Source organism: Copidosoma floridanum, unplaced genomic scaffold, assembly GCF_036245765.1.
Source record: "Copidosoma floridanum isolate Cflo_tuat_1 unplaced genomic scaffold, Cflo_Japanese_pri ptg000012l, whole genome shotgun sequence".
Classification (NCBI taxonomy): domain Eukaryota; kingdom Metazoa; phylum Arthropoda; class Insecta; order Hymenoptera; family Encyrtidae; genus Copidosoma; species Copidosoma floridanum.
Window position 1 is genome coordinate 1,095,454 of NW_028321889.1, and position 19,198 is coordinate 1,114,651.

At 37.7% G+C, this 19,198-nt stretch overlaps 4 protein-coding genes across 6 annotated transcripts; 2 read left to right on the forward strand and 2 right to left on the reverse strand.

Moving 5' to 3' along the window:
• Positions 1-2,528: 2,528 nt before the first annotated feature.
• LOC106646248 (pyruvate dehydrogenase phosphatase regulatory subunit, mitochondrial-like) lies at positions 2,529-6,161 on the forward strand. The gene is made up of 10 exons (XM_014362294.2): positions 2,529-3,127; positions 3,213-3,476; positions 3,587-3,749; positions 3,877-4,161; positions 4,251-4,553; positions 4,631-4,770; positions 4,842-5,047; positions 5,119-5,260; positions 5,336-5,605; positions 5,693-6,161. Exons 1-10 carry the CDS (start codon positions 2,600-2,602, stop codon positions 6,119-6,121), a joined length of 2,730 nt encoding a protein of 909 aa, XP_014217780.2. The 5' UTR covers positions 2,529-2,599; the 3' UTR covers positions 6,122-6,161.
• Positions 6,162-7,332: 1,171 nt separating this feature from the next.
• Positions 7,333-9,654, reverse strand: shrb (charged multivesicular body protein shrub). Its single transcript, XM_014362626.2, has 4 exons — positions 9,221-9,654; positions 8,428-8,605; positions 8,060-8,301; positions 7,333-7,965 (listed from the first exon to the last, which is right to left on the reverse strand). The coding sequence occupies exons 1-4, from the start codon at positions 9,399-9,401 to the stop codon at positions 7,907-7,909; spliced, it is 660 nt and encodes a 219-aa protein (XP_014218112.1). The 5' UTR covers positions 9,402-9,654; the 3' UTR covers positions 7,333-7,906.
• Positions 9,655-12,747: 3,093 nt separating this feature from the next.
• LOC106646581 (putative U3 small nucleolar RNA-associated protein 11) lies at positions 12,748-13,903 on the forward strand. 3 transcript variants are annotated; one of them, XM_089590626.1, is made up of 2 exons: positions 12,748-12,866; positions 13,004-13,903. In XM_089590626.1, the coding sequence occupies exon 2, from the start codon at positions 13,029-13,031 to the stop codon at positions 13,788-13,790; it is 762 nt and encodes a 253-aa protein (XP_089446752.1). In that variant the 5' UTR covers positions 12,748-12,866; positions 13,004-13,028; the 3' UTR covers positions 13,791-13,903. The 3 variants fall into 3 exon arrangements, with proteins under 3 accessions (XP_089446752.1, XP_089446753.1, XP_014218110.1); XM_089590627.1 differs by having other exon boundaries at positions 12,748-12,862; XM_014362624.2 differs by lacking the exon at positions 12,748-12,866 and adding an exon at positions 12,875-12,936.
• On the reverse strand, positions 13,889-17,557 carry LOC106646241 (uncharacterized). Its single transcript, XM_089590445.1, has 5 exons — positions 17,428-17,557; positions 17,233-17,319; positions 16,952-17,042; positions 16,234-16,417; positions 13,889-15,804 (listed from the first exon to the last, which is right to left on the reverse strand). The coding sequence occupies exons 1-5, from the start codon at positions 17,486-17,488 to the stop codon at positions 13,951-13,953; spliced, it is 2,277 nt and encodes a 758-aa protein (XP_089446571.1). The 5' UTR covers positions 17,489-17,557; the 3' UTR covers positions 13,889-13,950.
• Positions 17,558-19,198: the final 1,641 nt, after the last annotated feature.

Sequence of the window (19,198 nt, forward strand, 5' to 3'; positions counted from 1 at the left end):
TATTTATTGAAAATTATCTACCTCATGTATTATTCAATGATTTTAAATTATTAATTCATTATTTTAATTTAATTTTTAACAAGTATTACTTAAATTAAGGAACAAATACATAGAGATACAACGCATTTGTTGGAAAAAGTATTCGAATTTGATAAAAATATGTTACATTTTTTATTATAGACGTTGTAATTTGTTTGTATTTTAATATGTTGTAAAAAAATGTTAAACTTTTAACCTGCAGCATACGATGTCGTATTTTATCAAGAAATATTGTTACAAACATTTATTCGTTTTAAGGTTACGACTGTTCATTATATATAAAAGTAAATATATAAATAAAATTTTTACTCACTTGATTGCTTGTATTAATTTTTATTCAAAATTAATTTTTCCTTCACTGTGATCGTGACGTAAGTAATTTTTTTATCCCTTTTGGTACGATTTAGAAGAGAAAAACCAATTTTGTAATCACTATTTGTGCAACAATATTTAATACTGTCAAAAATACAAGAAGTGATCACGAGAACACGATCTGAATACCTGCATTGACGAACATGATGTGTTAAGCATTATTAATCTTTAAGAAAAATCTGTCTGCATTTTTCGCGCTCATCTTGTAGCTGAAAAAGAAAGTAAACATTGAGACAAATTATAAAATTTTTTCCTTTTCGCAAAAAAAAACATACTTTTTCGATTTCGTGTTTGACACTTTCTCTTTTTTTCGAATTCATCATGATTTTTTGTTCCAGTTCGATTAGCTGAAAAAAACAACATTGTACACACGCTGGGGGTGGAAATGTATTAATTACGAGCTAATCCTGCAAATATTAACAAACAGTAATTTACCTCTTCCTGGACTCTCAACACGTCTTTGTTTATATCGTCTATTAAAATCCTTCGCTGATTTCTCAACAACAAGTGCTTTTGTGTTTTCAACGACTTATTACGATTTTTATCACTCACGGGGTCCATCGACTATTCGTTAAAGTTATCATTTTTTTATTTATTTGTTTTTTGTTTTTTCCATGAAAACGATATATTACTGTTTATTAATGCTTGCATTAAATTAATACGCACATCAGTAATTACTAATTAATTTAAATATTGATCGTTATAATAAGTATTTTTCACGTACTTCGGCTTTTTTGTTTCTCACATTTTCTTCAAGATCATTAAGTTTTCGATAGACATTCTGCATGTTACGATTAAAAAGTAAAAGAAAAAGTTACATTGTGCATCATATTGTGGGAAAATGAAATAAATCGTAATAATTAAAGGGAATTAACCTCAGTCGTGTTTGCCGACAAAACCTAAAAAACAAGCATACATAAATATATATATATATCACACAATTCATGTACGTAATAAATAACATAGATCGTTGGTGGGATACTAACTGATTTTTTCAAATCTTCCCGTCGACTTTTGAACTATAAAATAGAACACACGTAGGTACATAAGCGTCATAATGAATGGACATAATTTAGAATTTAAATGTTCATATATGTTACAAGGGAGAGCGTATGATGTAAAATAACGATCCCCATAAGAGATGTTTGATAAATAATCAAATTGAAAAAAAAAAGAGGTTACCATCATCATTAAAAAGCCAGAGATGCACACGACGACGAACCCAAAGATCCACAGGAGCTTGAGGGCACAGCATTTCAAAACGTAGGGCCATATCATACTGTAAATTTGTAGACTCATTTTAAGAAATATTTACGCACGAAAGGGGATGAAAAAAAAAAATAATAAAAATAAATAAATAAACGCGCGCAAGCTGCATGCACGTAAACACTTTTTTGACAACACGATACACATCATTCTTGCAGTAAACAGATGAAAGCCGTAACGTATTCGATTTTTTAAAAATCCCGTTTGATTTAAATACTGGTATAATAACCAAAATCGTGAATCAAAGATTTCTCAAATCGAGGAATCCATGTGGGGGTGTAGCTGCGATCGACACTTATTTTGCACTGATAATTAAATTTTCAATACACTCAATACAATACAACACCAACCTTTGGAATTGCACTCATGAAACACGATTGATACACGTATACTTGCAATGTTAATATTGAAGCGAAAAAAAAAAAAAAAAAAAAAAAAAAAAAAAAAAAAAAAAAAAAAAAGAAAAAAACTAGTTCCGGTGTTTACAAGTACGGCATTTTTAATAACGAAAAAGACTTTTCGCAGGGCGTCAGAAACTTGTCGCTTTTGAATTCTTCTCTTATGTGCCCCCCTCTCCCCTCCAGCCGCAACGTTCGATAAGCGAAAAGCGTCTGCTCGTCTAGGAGCAGACGACGCCCCTGCGTGTTTTTGTTACGCAAAAACATCATCGCTGCTGCAGCTGCATGATCTTATAAATAGAAACGCCGAAAGAATATAATACCCGAAGCACCAAGTAAGAGTCGTCGACATGATATTCCAGAGGGTGATCAGCGTGGCCGAGAAAATCGGTAAGGCAACCGAGTGATCTTTACGCGCAATAAAAAAAAAAAAATAATAAAAAAATAAAAAACTCGTACAGTGTAATACACACGCGAGTGCGGGCACATATAAACAATAATCGATTAGCCGAAATCGCGGATTAATGTTCCACCACCGGCAGCTACTGCAACGTTTGCACCGAAGATGCACCATCACCACGTCGGGACCCGTGTGCTTGATCAAGCTGGAGAGGCTGCGCTCGTTGCATCTGTCAACCAGCGTCAACAACAACAGCGGCCCGGCCGGCTTCGAAGCAACAACAACAACAACAAAAACAACGGCAGTCCTGCCTTCGCACTCTCAGATCGTGATAGCAGGCGCGGGCACGGTCGCCAACTCGGTGGCCTACCACCTCGCCCAGAACGGCTGGAGCGACGTCCTCGTGCTCGAGCAGGATCGAGTCGGTGCCGGGAGCTCGCACTTTGGCTCCGGGACCCTCGGGCTGTTCAAGCCCGTATCGCACCGCAATCTCGTCTCGTACAGCATACGGCTCTACCAGCGGCTCCACGAGATGGGCTACGACATCGGGCTCAGGCAGTGCGGTAGCATCAGCCTCGCGCAGACCAAGGACAGGATGGTGGCGTTCAGGCGGCGCATGGCCTACAACGTACCCACCGGCCTGCACTGCGAGGTTGGTGTGTGTAAACGCACATGTGTACAGACCCGTTGGGACTGCAATTTGGAGGATGGAAACAAACAAAGAATATTGTTGGCAGGTCCTGGGTAAGGAGGAGCTGAGGAGGATGCATCCGTACTTGCAGGTGGACGACATCGAGGGTGCCATTTGGGTGCCCGAGGATGCGGTCGCCGACTCCGTGGCGATATGCGAGGTCCTGGCCAATTTGGCGAAACAAGGTGGGGTGCGTTACGTCGAGCACTGTCGGATCGAGCAGGTTTACACGGATAACGGGGCCGTCAGGAGAGTCAAGACCAACCGGGGCTTCGTCGAGTGCGAGTATTTCGTCAACTGCGCCGGGATGGCGAGTACTTGTGTTTATATAAAACAATTATTGGATTTGGCCTCGGTTGACAATTTTAACTTTTTTCCCCTCTCTCTCTCTCTCTCTCGTTCGTTGTTGGTTGCATATAGTGGGCTAGGGAGTTGGGCCTACGGTGCAATCCACCCGTGAAGATACCCGTTTACCCAGCGGAACATTATTATGCCATCGCAGCACCCTTATCCTTGGAGACGACGTTGAATCTGCCCTGCGTGCGCGACTTCGACTCGCACTCGTACATGCGCGAGTGGCAGGGTACGGCAATGTTTATATTACGGATTACTTGAGAGATAAAACTTGTATTGATTGCGATCGATGATGATTCTCACGGCGTGTACATGATGCGTGGTATATACTCACGTTTGACGTAAATATCTTACAGGTGGAATCTTAGCTGGGTGGTTCGAGCCGGAAGCGAAACCGGCTTTCGGAAGCGGGGACATTCCCAAAGTTAACTGGAAGCAGCAAGTAAGAGTCGATCCTCAGCACTGGAGACCGCTGTGGGATAAGGTCGTGCACAGAATGCCCATTTTGGGGGAAGCGAAGGAACCTTTCGTCTACAATTGTCCGGACAACTTTACTCCCGACGGCAGGTGGATCATGGGCGAGTCTTCTGAGGTGAAAAACTACTACGTCGCCGTTGGCATGAATGGAAACTCTCTCCAAGGTGCGTTGACCCACGCACTTTCCTTTCAGATCACGTTTTTAACAATTAAATAGGCGCGTAATAATACGAAGATGAACATGTTCCTTCAGGAGCCGGAGGAATCGGCAAAGAAGTCGCCGAATGGCTGATAAACAGCGAGTCCACGCAAGAGCTGCTGCCCTTTAACGTGCAGCGATTTACGGATCTGCACACGAACAAGCAGTACCTGCAACAACGAGTCCGCGAAGTCGTCGGTCGCAATTACGCGATACTCTATCCGCATCAGTGCGAGTACAAGTACGCTCGGCAGCTACGGTGTTCGTCGCTTTATTCCGTCCTCGAAGAGCGGGGTGCCATATTTGGCATCAAAATGGCCTACGAGCGGCCACTGTACTTCGACTCGACCTATAAAAGTACGTGATATGTGCGTGTGTGTGTGTGCCTCATGGATTTTCATGGATCGATCGGGACACTTTGTTTTTTTCCGTAGGGGGCCAAAGGAAACCGGTGATGCCTCCGGGCAGCTTTTACAAGCCCAAGTTCTTCGACTTCATGAAGCAAGAGTTCACGGCTTGCATAGAGGGCGTTGGTATAATCGACATGAGCTCCTTCTCCAAGATCGAGATCAAGGTATATTTAAGATTCGGTTGCATTTCCGAAAAGCCGCACGGAAATAAATATCGTTATCTGAAAAACAACAGTCCGTAGGCTTGGAGGTTGTCGATTACCTGCAAAAGCTGTGCTCCAACGACGTCAATTTGGCCATAGGGGCTATAACACACACGGGGATGCAAAACGAGAGAGGTGGCTATGAAAACGACTGTATGCTCGTGCGGCAGGCCGAAAATAGTTATTTCATGGTATCGCCCACCTTACAACAAACCCGCATTTATCGATGGATGTCCAGGTGGTGTATTTTTCAAAAAATTTTACTTAACGTTACACGATGTGATATTGAAGAATGACTCAATAATGAAGGCACCTGCCGAGCGATCACTCGGTGGGTCTGAACGATGTGACGTCCAAGTACACGGTCGTCAACGTTATCGGGCCAAAGGCTTCCCAACTGCTGTCGGAACTCTCGAATTCGGACTTGAAGCTTTCGCCATTCACCTACAAGGTGAGTTTTTTAACAGGTTCATTGTATATAACTGATTGCCGAAACCTTTGAGGATGGCTCTTTCAACACCTGCAGAGTTGCAACGTGGGCTACGCCTCGGACGTGATGGTAATGTCGTTCACGCACACCGGCGAGCCGGGCTATTGCCTCTACATCCCGTCCGAGTACGCGTTACACGTTTACGCAAGCCTGATGCTCGTTGGCCGGGATTACGGGGTGCACGACGTCGGTGTCCTCACGCAGCGCTTCATGCGCCTCGAGCGATTCATACCCTTCTGGGCCGAGGAGCTTACGCCATTCGTTACTCCCTTTGAGGCTGGGAACGGGCACAGGGTCAATCTCGATGTGAGTGTTGATTGTGCGATGTATCAATGTATACAAACAAAAGGTGGTCGTGGTTTCATTAATGCTAGTTGCTTCTTTTTTCTCCAGAAAGAGTACTTTATTGGCAAGTTTGCGCTGCAGCACCAAAAGGAGCGAGGCGTCATGAAGCGTCTGGTCTTATTCGTCATTAACAATCTCGATCTCAACAAGAACGTGTGGGCGTGGGGTGGCGAGCCGATTTATCGAGACGGTGAGTTCGTCGGCACCGTAACCTCGGCCGGGTACGGTTTCAACTTGAAAAAGCTGATATGCCTCGGCTTTATCAGCCATCCGGGCAACTTGCAGGCTCAGGACGAGAGAAGGATCGTGACGAACGAGTTTGTGACGGACTCGTCGGTTGTCTACGAAATCGACATCGCTGGCCATCGGTTTCCCATGACGCCGCACATACGCTCGCCCGCCCTGTCGGGATACAAGATGAGCAAAAAGTACATACCGACTCCCATTGTGTCATATAAGAGCGATATTTCGCACTAGGCGTACTTAACACGTTAAGAAGTGATTTTTTTTTTTTTTTTTTTTTTTTTACAATGTACTTAACTATAAGTTTCTGGGGAGAGGTTTTCTGTAGACGGTATTTGTGCGATTACTCTAGTCAAGATTCTGAATTGATCAGTCAATTTGTGTGTATAATGAAGATTTGTTTTTTAACATATATTTTTTAATGTACTGCGAGATTTTTTTTTAACCTGTTGTTACAAATTTATAAAAGGTATACAAGAAAAGACACAGTTCAGAAAAAACAAGTAAAGTTTATTGTAGGAACACAACTCGACGAATATATCTCTTTTAAGAAAATGTGAGCATAATGGACCATTAAAGCCGGATACTGTCACGCATTTCCATACACAATGAACATATTAAAGCAGCACATAAACACCTAATAATGTGCAATTAGTTTAACTATATAAAAATTATATTAAATTTTACTGCATTTTTTAAGTTTGAAATTTTTAAAAGTCTTGCAGATCATAGCATGATGGTTAAGTGTTACTCTACACCATGTACGATCTATACTGTGACATTACAGTAATATTTCTTCTAACAAGGCAATATCGAAGTGTTATATTCCTAAGGATAAGAGCTGATAAAGTAAAAATTGTCAGCCTTAATAAAAGATTATAAATACAAAGTAAGGCTTAAAATAGCACATTTTGATATATTTTTATAAAAATTCTGTGATGTTCAACCAAAAATATAATGTATCATGTTACATTACATTTATTAAAATTTATGTTTAGCAAATTGAACCATAAATTTGTTCGAGTATTTAATTAATAAACTATTTCAGCTAGTAATCCAAAAAAATTATAACTATGTACATCATTATGATAACAAACTTATAAAGCGATCACTACTCATTTTCAAAAGACCTTCCCATTAGATTCATCTCCACAAATGGTTTTGCATTATTATGCGTAGTAATATTTTATACATCATCAGTATTGTGTTAGAGCATGTTAATTGTACAATTTACGGTTGGTAAGTTCCAATTTATGTGCACCACGTCATCAACAATTAATAAAAATACAAGGGACATTACTAGTGCAATAAAATATCACAGATGTCCTTTTTTTATCATCATTTTTTCACGAATTCAGAGGTGACTTTCAATTACTGAATTGCCCAATCCTTAATTTGCATTTCATTTTTTTTGACTTTATGTAAGATAGATTCGACATCTGGAATTGATACAAGTCACATAAGTTACGTACTTTTTTTCATACAACATTATCTTAATTAATTATAATGGTGTGCCATGAATTTGAATATCACAAGATATTTAATGAAAGAAAATAAAGACAATAAGCCATGAAATTAACAGCTAATATTTTAATTAGTGATTAGTTCGAAATTTTGTCTTAATAAGGCACTTCTGTATAGTATCCGTGCCCAAGACGTGCAAAAATAATATTTTTAACTTTTTACATTACAATTGGCGACATACATCTTTTTATTTACCTCTTTCAGAGGTAATCTACATGCATGAAGCAACTTTACCAGGAATCGGAAGAAGGAAGTGATAACTATCATGTTTCAATAGTTTTTAAAATATTTCTTTACAACACATTTTATTAGAAACTAGTTTACCAGTTTTAGTTTTTCAAAAATTTTAAAATCGTAGTACGTTTCAGGATAATTAAAACAAATGTTAAATAATTTTAGTTTTTTAAAAGCTTTATATGTACAAGGAGGAAAGTAGTGAATGATATAGAAATCTGTACATGAGAATAAAATTCTATTCTCTAAGTTCTGACCTTACTATGCCGAGGCCCATTTTTCCAGGTCTCTGAGTTCATCGTCTGATTCTTCTTGTTTTTCTGAAAAAAAAAAAAAAAAAAAAAAAAAACACAACGATTTAACCAATAGATTATTGAATTTTTTGTAACTTCCTTGACACAAACAGCAACTCACTTGATTTTTTGGATGTTTCTGGTACACCTGTGGGAACGGACGGTAACTCGTCTGTACTCTGTATACCCAATAATTCTTTGTCCAGCTCTTCTTGTTCTAATTCCTCCAATTCTTTTTCTAGTTCATCTTCATCGATATCTTGGCCAAATGCCACTGGATTTGATATCGCATCTGAAATCTCTCTTGCAACGTCCTGTTGCTCAGCTATGTCATCCATCATATCGTGCACTTGGTCAACATCCCTGGAATCCACATAAAAGCTCATTAGGTGATATATTATGTACATTGCATGTCAATATATACATAGAAGATTTTTAATTAGATCATTCATTTTGATAGAAATTTTGAAGATTCATAAGACCGCTTACATGTGTTGATGGGCTGCTTTCAAAGCATCAGCTGCACTTTTCATCGTAGTGAGCACATTGGTATTTGTGTTTGCACTCTCCAGTGCTTCTCTCTGCATTTCGATTGTGGATAGTGTTCCATCAATTTGCTGTAATTGTTTTTCATAACGCTTTTTTCTTTTCAGTGCTTGAATAGCAGCTGCAACATAAAAGACAGACAAATAATCTAACGAGCTCAGTTTTGTTAGTAACATTTTTTCCCCCGTCAGTTATGTTTGTTTACTATGGTAATTTATAGTTAGAAAGTACAAGATCTTAATACCACAAAGTACATACTCAATTGATAATTAAATAAAAATGTAGGTAAGTTGTTTCTAATCAACTATCGTCATTGGCATTATAGTTTTAGCTTAATATGCACAGAAATTTCTTGTGGTTTACAAAGAGTTTTAAGGTATTTTTGAGCAAATTACCTATTTTCTAAATTTTGAGAATAGAGGAATCCAAATTTTTAAAAAGATCAATAAATCTAGAGAATCAAGGGTTCACAGACGGCGTAGGTGTACAAAGTGGCGAGAGTGCATTATCTCATGAAGTATAAAAGTTAACATGAGTCATTGCGATGAGAATGACAGCTGATTGTTGCAGGGGACTCGGAAGTGCAGGAGAGAAAGAGACAGAAAGGAGAGACGTGAGTCAAGTGATATACCTAGGATGTACTCAGAGATATGGATGAACAAACAAATGTTGACAACGAGTAAGTACTTGGACAGTAAAGTAGGCAAAGGTGCGAACAAAACAAAACAACTCTGACCTCGCTTGTTGATCTTGCCGTTCTTCCTGGCAGTCTGTATCTCTTGTGTGATCTTGCTCTCCAGGAAGTCCTGCTTCTTGACTAGCATCTCCTCCGTCTCCCGGAGCTTCTGTATAGCCTCGGAGGTCGTCGGGGCGGGCGGTTCCTTCTTGCCCCCGAAAACTTTCGTGAAGAAGCTCATCTTGCTTCTGTGTGAAGTGGATTCCTACAGTTTTACCTTAGAGCAAGAGTTATACCCAAGAGTGTACGATGCCTAACTACAAATGTCTTATGTTTTAAGGAGAAGATCGCTCTGAACGAAGAACACTGCTCGCACTTGCACTACTTGGTGATGATGATGACAGTGACGGACTACGGAGAGAAATCGGGAGAGGGTTAGGTCGTTCCGAAGCCGTCGACCGACTAGTAAGTCCGGAACGTATAGATAATACTTATAAATAAGTAACTGCAGAATAGCAGAATGCAGAATTATCAAACCAAACGCACAGAATGCGATAGCGCGCGCAGAATATGCTCAAAGGATATATACATATATACAACATGCGGCAACATAGACGCGTCTACACGCGTTTGACGTCCGTGAAAATCCGTGCATGCTAAGTAGTTCCTTTTGCAGCCAAAAACTGATGTTTTAACTTTAACTAGCCAGATTACGGAATATATAGCGCCAAGTTTAATTCAAGGTAGAGTTGACTTACTGACCTGACGGTAACGTAGAGCGCAAATTTAAATTACTTGCTGGTGACGACGATTTTATCATTCTGGTAAAGAGAGCACGGTGTAAGATGTACGTGAAGTTATGTGTAGTAATTAAAGAAATTACTACTAAGTAATGCCATATGGTCGATTTTATTAAACCATATGAATATCTCTATTTTTAGAGGTCGACTTTTAAGTAAAAAATAGATTGTAAACTTGCCGCAAACAGCACAAACCACGTCAAATTTTTATTATCTATTTATAAAATCAGTTGCGGCTGGTTTGTAATTATCAAAGTGACTTTGCTTTAAATAGCAATAGTTATTTGGATCAGCGCCATCTAGCGGTATTTATTTTTTGGCCAAAAGTGGCTCCTAAAATTCTCAATCAGAGCATTCAGGGTTAGAGCCATTTAGTCAATTATAAACCAGCCGCAACTTGTAACAAAGCTATAAAATCAAAAAATAAGAATACATGTGTTTTAGGCGGCAAGTTAACAATCTATTTTCTACCAAAAAATCGACCTCCCATGTGTTTGTACTTTTGAAGATACATTTTTAAGCATAAGACAAATTGTTAACTTGCCGCCTAAAACACATGTATTCTTATTTTTTTATTTTATAGCTTCATCATAAGTTGCGGCTGGTTTATATTTGGCTAAATAGCTTTAATCCTGATTGCTCTCATTCAGAATTTTGGGAGCCACTTTTGGCCAAAAAATAAATACCGCTAGATGGCGCTGATCCAAAATAATTATTGCTACTTACAGTAAAGTCATTTTGATAGTTATAAACCAGCCGCAACGAATCTTATAGATAAATAATAAAAAGTTAACATTTTTTGTTCTTTTTGCGGCAAGTTTACAATTTATCTCTTACCTTAAAATCGACCTCCAAAACCATCAATATTCTACTTCTCTTATATGGCTCATAAAATCGACAATATTTAAAAAATTACAATACTCTTGACCTTTTACCATTAAATCATGTAAGCACAAATTAATCAGTCCATTAAAGAGACAACCGAAGAAAAAAGGCCTGAAAAAGAAGCACAGTCACACGAAAAGTCTCATACAAGAATGGAGCATTGGATCTCACTTGATCAGAGAAGGTTGGGTTCTTTGTTTACTTATAACACTTAAAATTTACATCTCTGTAATAAATGTATTTTTCAATTAGTGAGGTCCAATGCTCCATTCCTAGGAGACTCTTCGTGTGGCTGCTTATTTTTAAGACCTTTTTTCTTCAGTTGTCTCTTTTCGACTGATTAATTTACGTGTATATTTGATCGTGATTTACGATTTCTGTAACACAAATCTTGTTATGTACATATTATATAAGTTAACTGTTTATTGGAAATCTAAAGTTGAAGGGCTGTTCTTTCATTAGTTAATGGTAAAAGGTCAAGAGTATTGTAATTTTGTAAATATTGTCGATTTTATGAGCCATATAAGATAAGTAGAATATTGATAGTTTTGGAGGTCGATTTTTAGGTAAAAGATAAATTGTAAAGCAATTTAAATTAAGTGAGATCCAATGCTCCATTTTTAGGAGACTCTTCCTGTGTAACTGAACTTCTTTTTTAAACTTTTATTCTTTAGTTGTCTCACAAATCTGGGTATGTACATATTATATAAGTTAGCTGTTTATTTAAACTAGAAAGTTAAAGGGCTGTGCTTCCGCGAATTAATGATAAAAGGTCTTAAGTATTTTAATTTTGTAAATATGGTAGATTTTATGAGCCGTATAAGATGAGTGAAATATTTATACTTTTCAGGGTCCATTTACAGGTAAAAGACATATTGTAAACTTGCCGCAAACAGCACGAACCACGTCAACTATTTATTATCTATCTATAAGATTAGTTGCGGCTGGTTTATAACTAATAAAGTGACTTTACTGTAAGTAGCAATAATTATTTCGGATCAGCGCCATCTAGTAGTCTTTATTTTTTGGCCAAAAGTGGCTCCTAAAATTCTCAATCAAAGCATTCAGGATTAGAGCCGTTTAATCAATTATAAACCAGCCGCAACTAATGATGAAGCTATAAAATAAAAAAATAAGAATACATGTGTTTTAGGCGGCAAGTTAACAATTTGTCTTATACTTAAAAATGTATCTTCAAAAGTACAAACACATGGGAGGTCGATTTTTTGGTAGAAAATAGATTGTTAACTTGCCGCCTAAAACACATGTATTCTTATTTTTTGATTTTATAGCTTTGTTACAAGTTGCGGCTGGTTTATAATTGACTAAATGGCTCTAACCCTGAATGCTCTGATTGAGAATTTTAGGAGCCACTTTTGGCCAAAAAATAAATACCGCTAGATGGCGCTGATCCAAATAACCATTGCTATTTAAAGCAAAGTCACTTTGATAATTAAAAACCAGCCGCAACTGATTTTATAAATAGATAATAAATATTTGACGTGGTTTGTGCTGTTTGCGGCAAGTTTACAATCTATTTTTTACTTAAAAGTCGAAACATATAGATATTCAAATGGTTTAATAAAATCGACCATATGGCATTACTTAGTATTAATTTCTTTAATTACTACACATAACTTCACGTACATCTTACACCGTGCTCTCTTTACCAGAATGATAAAATCAGAGGCTGTAAAGTTACGTATATTAAGATTTCATCGCTGTTGACTGTCGTCTGCTATTTTAAGTGGCCAGATTACGGAACAGAGCGCCAGTTAATTCAAGGTAGTTGACTTACCGACCTGATGGTAGCGTAGAGCGCAACCTTAAATTACTTGCTGGTGACGATTGCGGAATACACATAAAGTGTGAATGTGTGAAAAAGTGTAGCCAAAAGGCCAAAAGCCGAATTCTCGTTGTCTTGTCATATTACACGCAACACGCAATATGCGCTAGATTCACTCAACACTGTGTCAAGTCGCAAGTTAGTCAGCGTTGCATCTTCGTAATCATCAGCGTAGGTAAAGCTTTGAAATTAATGTTATTTTGTAATAATTTGAATCAGATACTTTTACTATTGATGCTAAAAAGGTTAGGTGCTCAATAAATTGGTCTTATCCAACTAAAATGATTTGTTCGCAATTTCATCGTTTTTCAGATCTCATATTTGGCTGTAAACTAAAATGTCGTCATGGAAAAAAGCCGCCAAGGCATCACAAAAAACGCACAGGGAGCGTCACCAGCCAGAAGCTCGCAAATTTTTAGGTCTTTTGGAGAAAAAGAAGGATTACGTGGCAAGGGCTAGAGACTACAACGAGAAACAGGCCACCTTGAAGCAGTTGCGGAAACGTGCCCTGAATAAGAATCCCGACGAGTTTTATTTTCATATGATCAATGCCAAAGTAAAGGATGGCATTCATCAAGAGAAGGACATGGAAGAGAAATACACCCCAGACCAAATCAAGCTCATGAAAACCCAGGATTTAAAGTACATATCTTACAAGAGAAATTTGGAAAGAATGAAGGTTGAAAAGCTTCACAGCACATTGCACATGATTGATGCTGCAAATGAAGTTGAAAACCAGCACATATTTTTTGTGGATGACAGTGAGGATGTTAAAAATTTTGATCTTTGCCAAAGGCTGAATACACATCCAGCTCTGTTAAACAGACGAACCAACAGGCCAAGACTGGATGCATTACAAAAGATGAAACTGCCCGAACTAGACGAATCCACTTTGCACAAGATCGAACAGAGAAAGCTACAGGCTTACAAGGAGTTGAGTAAGCGCGTGGATCGTGAAAAACAATTGACTGTCGTGCAGCAAGTGTTGGAAGTGAAAAATGCTTTGAGGAATCGAAAGGTGACACAACCAATACAAGTTAAACGTGGTTCGAAAGACAGTGCACCCATCTACAGATGGAAGTATGAAAGAAAGAGATAAAGGTAATAATTTTCAACTGAAATGATACAGTGTAAATAAAAAAATTATACATTTATTTCGTAATAATTTTATCAATTTTGTAAATACAAAACCTCATATAAAAATATACCAGACAGTAATGACACTTGTTTTTATTTTTACCAATTATTCTAAATCACTTTTATTTCTTAGAACTATTGGAGTTGCCTTTGAAAATAAGAGTATCACGATATGTTTCGCTGCTTTTTAATGACTGTTTTCTCACTCCTCGATGATCAATTAGTGCTGGTACTGGTGGTGATTGGTCTAGAAAAATGTTGGGTCCTTGGATAATCATTGGGCTTTCATGTTGATTTGTTTGAGGGTAAAAATCAGAGCCCTCCATTGATTCGTCATGTATAACGATGGCTCCTAGTGGATCTTCCGTCGTTGTAATTGTAGGCTTAACTGATGTCGCTTCTACTCCATCGTTTAAGTCAACTTGATCGCATGTATCCTCTGGTAATCCAAATGTAATTCTGGACGATTTGTAATAGCATTTTTCAATCGTCTGTGGGTTTCTGATCCTTGAAATTATCATGTTTTTGGATTTTGTAATGCATATCTTGTAAGCTCGCTCGCATCTATTAGATTGATGTAAGATGTCAAACACATCGATGTTCCGTGTTTTTCTTTTCAATCTTTTAATACCTATTCTTCTACTTACATTTGACGTACCAATATGCACCGCTGTTAAATTCTTATCATCACTTGCAGCAGTAACAATTTGGCTCAGATCATCCGATAAATTTTGAGTGTGTAAAGTCGTCGCATTCGATTTTACTTTTGGCTTGAAGCTCACTGGTTTGTCCATACTCTGTAACAACGTATTTTCTGTGGATGTATCATACACAGGTATCAATTTTGTGGGACCTTTTGATTTTTGTTTCACTTTAATTTCTTCAGGGACTTCAGTTGAATTTCGTATTTCTTCGTTTATCGCCGAGATGACATTGGTTTTCTCTGTTGTAGGTACCAACAGTGGTAAATTAAACGATTCTCCAGCAAGTGAAACATTAGAATTTTCACTCGTCGCCAATGGACCCGATATTTGCCGTTTTACTGTTTGTTCAGTAACTTCTTCCGACACTGCTCCAAACATTTGCTCAAAGTTAGGAATTTTCAAAAGTTGCTCCACTATACCAGATAACTTTCTAAGCGGACTCATTAAGGGTTTGTCAGCAGAGGCTTGTTGTACCATTGAACTTAAATTTGCCGGTGCTCCATTGGGTACCTGTTCCATCATTGTGACCCCAGGCATTTTTCCCACCATTGCTGTCCCAGTTACTTGTACCATGGCTGAATTTCCAGGCACCTGTCCCATCACGGATACCCCAGAAACCTGTTCTGTTCCTGGACTACCAGGCATTAGACTCGTAGTTGTCGCTTTAGGTGGCATTTGGGACATGATATTTGTCGATCCAGGTGTTTGCCCCATCATAGATATGCTTGATGCTTGACCCAAAGTTATACGCACTGGTACTTGTGCCATTTGCATGTTCGGCATTTGGTCCATTGGCGAAGTTATCATCAGAACACCAGGAATCTGGCCTATCACTGCACCCGGAACACTCATGGGACCCACCATTCCAGGTGCTTGCCCCATAACCGAGATTCCCGGCATAGCTGACATTGTCACCTTTGAAGGCACTTGCATCATTTGTTGTTGCATACTGGGCATTTGGCCCATTTGTGCAACCATAGACATCTCTGGCATTTGTCCCTTGACAGTGATTTGTGGCATTATTGCCTGTGCTGGCATTTGCATCGTTTGTGGCACACCGGGGAACGGTCCCATCGGCACGCCAGCCATTGGCTCATTACCGTTCATTTGTCCCTGTCCCATAGAGACACCGGCCATTGGCTCATTACCACTCATTTGTCCCTGTCCCATAAACATACCAGCCATTGGCACATTACTGTTCATCTGTCCCATTACTCCTTGTGTTTCTGGGGGTTTTGCGTTCATCATGACCTGATGTCCCATTGGATTCGCCTAATTGAAAATATGCAACAAAATACATTATCATTTCTGCTTCATTGGTACATTACATAATACCTTACTGATGTAACTTAATTGTTGTCATGAATTTAAGATTCTTTGCGGTAAAAAATTTTTTTTTTATTAATCGTTGTTAATTAATTTGTCACGAAAACTCGGTCAATATAAACAATTTTGACTATGTTTGCAAAAACAAATAAGCATGCTCAAGTGTAGCTAGGGATATATCAGCTGTATGTGTTATATTGTAACTTCAATGCGTGCAAATAGTGATGATGGAACAAATCGTTTTGTATATGAACAGATAATCAGTGAGCTGATCGGTGCATGGGGGGGGGGGGAGACTGTTCATAAAATGTTTTTTTTTTGTTTTTGTTTTGTCAACCCTCGTTTGGGTCTCTAAAATCGAAAAATAAAATTAACCATCGGTCCACCGGTCACCATCTGCGCCTTCACTGCGGTAGGCTGAGTCATCGGCGTGGTCGCCTCGGTGGGTGGCGTCGCAGTGCTCGGCTGCAGCTGAGTCGAGATGCTGCCGCAGCTGAAGCGGATCTGCCAACTTTCCTTCTTCGAGGTGACCTCGAGGCGCGGGCAAACTGTGATGGACCTGGTGTGCAACGATAATCCTTAATAAATGTACGTGCATATACGCCAAGCAGGGGGGGGGGGAGTTGCTGCGTTTTGTCCTTTGGTGAATATTAATTACCGATGTCATGATTAAACAAAAGGGACGTTTTTTTATAGATCGAATGGTACTTTTTTTCGTAAGAAACAACCATCATTTAGATGAGGTAATAAAGCAAGGTATACCATGTTTGTGCTTTGCTTTGAAAGAAAAAAGGAAAAAAAATTTAATTTTCCACCGAAAATTGTTTAAACTCGCTCTGATTTGATCTCGGGCACTTTGGTGCGTCTTAACTTAAAAATTGCAATTGACCGTTTGAAAAATTTTTCGCAGTTGATTAAAAATTATTATAAATTTCTTAAAACAACTTGATACGCAGCAGTGACTCGCAATAAATTGATGTGAGGATCAACGATGTCAATATTTTAGTTTAAATAATCGTACACTTTTATTACACGGGATGGCAAATACATATGTGGTTTTACTTTTAAAGCGATAGGAAAAATCGGTCCTTACCTCTCGTATTGTTTGAGTTCTTGAATGTAAACGCAAATCGTTGTAAATGGCAGTCTAGGAACGGAAGAACACATCTGGAATGGCTTGTAATCTGTAAGAAAATTACATTTTTTTTCCTCACGTTTCATGTTACACCTGTTGTTTGTTCATCAAAGCTTTTTTTATTTATCCCATTAAAAGGTTGAAACCTTTTTTTATAATCAAATTCTTTAGCTTTATAAAAATGAAAGTTGAATTTGATTTTTTGAAAAACATACAATAAAATGTATATTGCTTCATACTTGCTACAGTGATCGATTTGATGATCAAGGAGTCCAAGGATATATCCAAATTCAAGCCATTTCGCTGATAAATCATGTTGAAACAAACTGTAAAATTTAATTATGTATTATAATAATCACACATTTTTTTTTTTTTTTTTTTTTTTTTTTTCAACAAAACTAAAATTAATTAATAGTCCTTTTACTTGTACTCACGTTGTTTTTCTTGGTTGGTGTAAAAAATTTTAACCCTCTCGCAACACGCGCACGATATCATTGCCGTGCAATCGCATGTTTTTTGATTCGCAGTGATAACTGGATGTTTTTTGAAAATTATGAAACCTTCACCTTCAGCGTTATCTATTTTTAAATTGAAGAAAAAAGTCTTGTCATTAAGGTACTCGTATGTACTTTGTATACTCGCACTGATTTTTTTAAATTATTTTTTTTTAAAAACTACTACCACTAAAACAGGTCTGGGGATCGAAAATGATCCAGGTAATGGAACTCTGGAAGGAAATATCAAACAACAGTGGGCAAGAATGAGATGTGTATACTTGAACGTAGAGTGCAGAGTTTGTTGTAAAAAAGAAGAGACATTAGAACGCATCTATCTTTTTGAGGTAATGTAATCTTAGTGAGGGGACGTGTGAATGCTGTACAGAATTTGAAAAATGGCTAGATCAAGAGCCGAAGAAGGAAAACAAAAATTGTATGAAAACGAGTGAGAGCATATATTATTGGTGGTATAAGTCAAAATAAAATGTACATTTAATAGCGAAGAGACTACAAAATGAAAGAAATAAATTATTATTAAGTAGAAGAATACCAAAAAGTACAAAAGATATTAAAGTATGAGTTACTTTACTATACTACATGTTTTTAAGAAATCGTTTTTGAACGCTTCGACGATTAATTTTAAATAAAATTTATCTGTTTTTCCTTACCGATTTTTCTAGTCAATCCAAATTTTATACACCCGATCAAAATAATCGCACTTAACAAAATAAGTGTCCCTAAAAACCCCATACTTCTTATGAAAAAAAAAAAAAAAAAAATCCGAAAAAAATATCCCTAAAAAGAGGCACAAGTCAAGCTTGGCTCTGTATGTATCTTGTTGAAGCGCTAACCGGCAACTGAATATGATAGTAAAAGTGTCAGCTTTACGTTTATTTTTTTATTTTTTTTTTTATTACGTTGTTTTTGTAAAAGTAGGATGTGACAATGATAATATTGTGAAAGAAAATCCATTATTTAAAAAAGCCATTGAATTTATTCAGAGCACCAACGCGTTCATGCATAAGTAAATGCGTGTTTCACAATGTCACGCGATGGTTATAATCAGGTTCTTTCATGCACTGGAAATTATAATCATTTTTCACTTAAAAAAAAATTTCTTTTTGTTGCTTTTGTTTTGTTCCCCAGTCATGTGTCACTTTCGCTGCGTAAAGGTACCATTAGACGCGCGACAGCCGTGACGTACCTATGTGTACATCGCGTGGATGTGTTTCAAACGAAATCGAGAGTCATGTGCATTATGATGTACTTGACCCACGGAAAGAAAAAAAAAATAAATAACGAAAAAGTCCCACTTGTTCACTTGCTATTATGATATCATTCGTTACAAAAAAAAATTTGTTACACCAAGCGAGCTCTTTTTTTTATTCTCATTGTTCCCAAAATTTTCGTAAAATCTACAAACATATCAAATTCTAGCCATTATCCTCTGAACAATAGAAACAGCAAACACATTAAAAAATCTGGTATTGATTACTGTGAGAGCGTTGACTCGTTCCGTTATCAACTTTATCAGAAGTTACTCCGAAGTGTGGAGGGTGTTGAAAGGTTATTGGGTTATTACACGACTCCGTCTCACGTAGACACCACTTCCTTATTTGAATCTACAGTAATTGGTTTTCGGAAGCTGAATTTAATCTCGCAGCCAATGAATATTCATTTTTATTTGCATACACTTTTTGGCTATGGA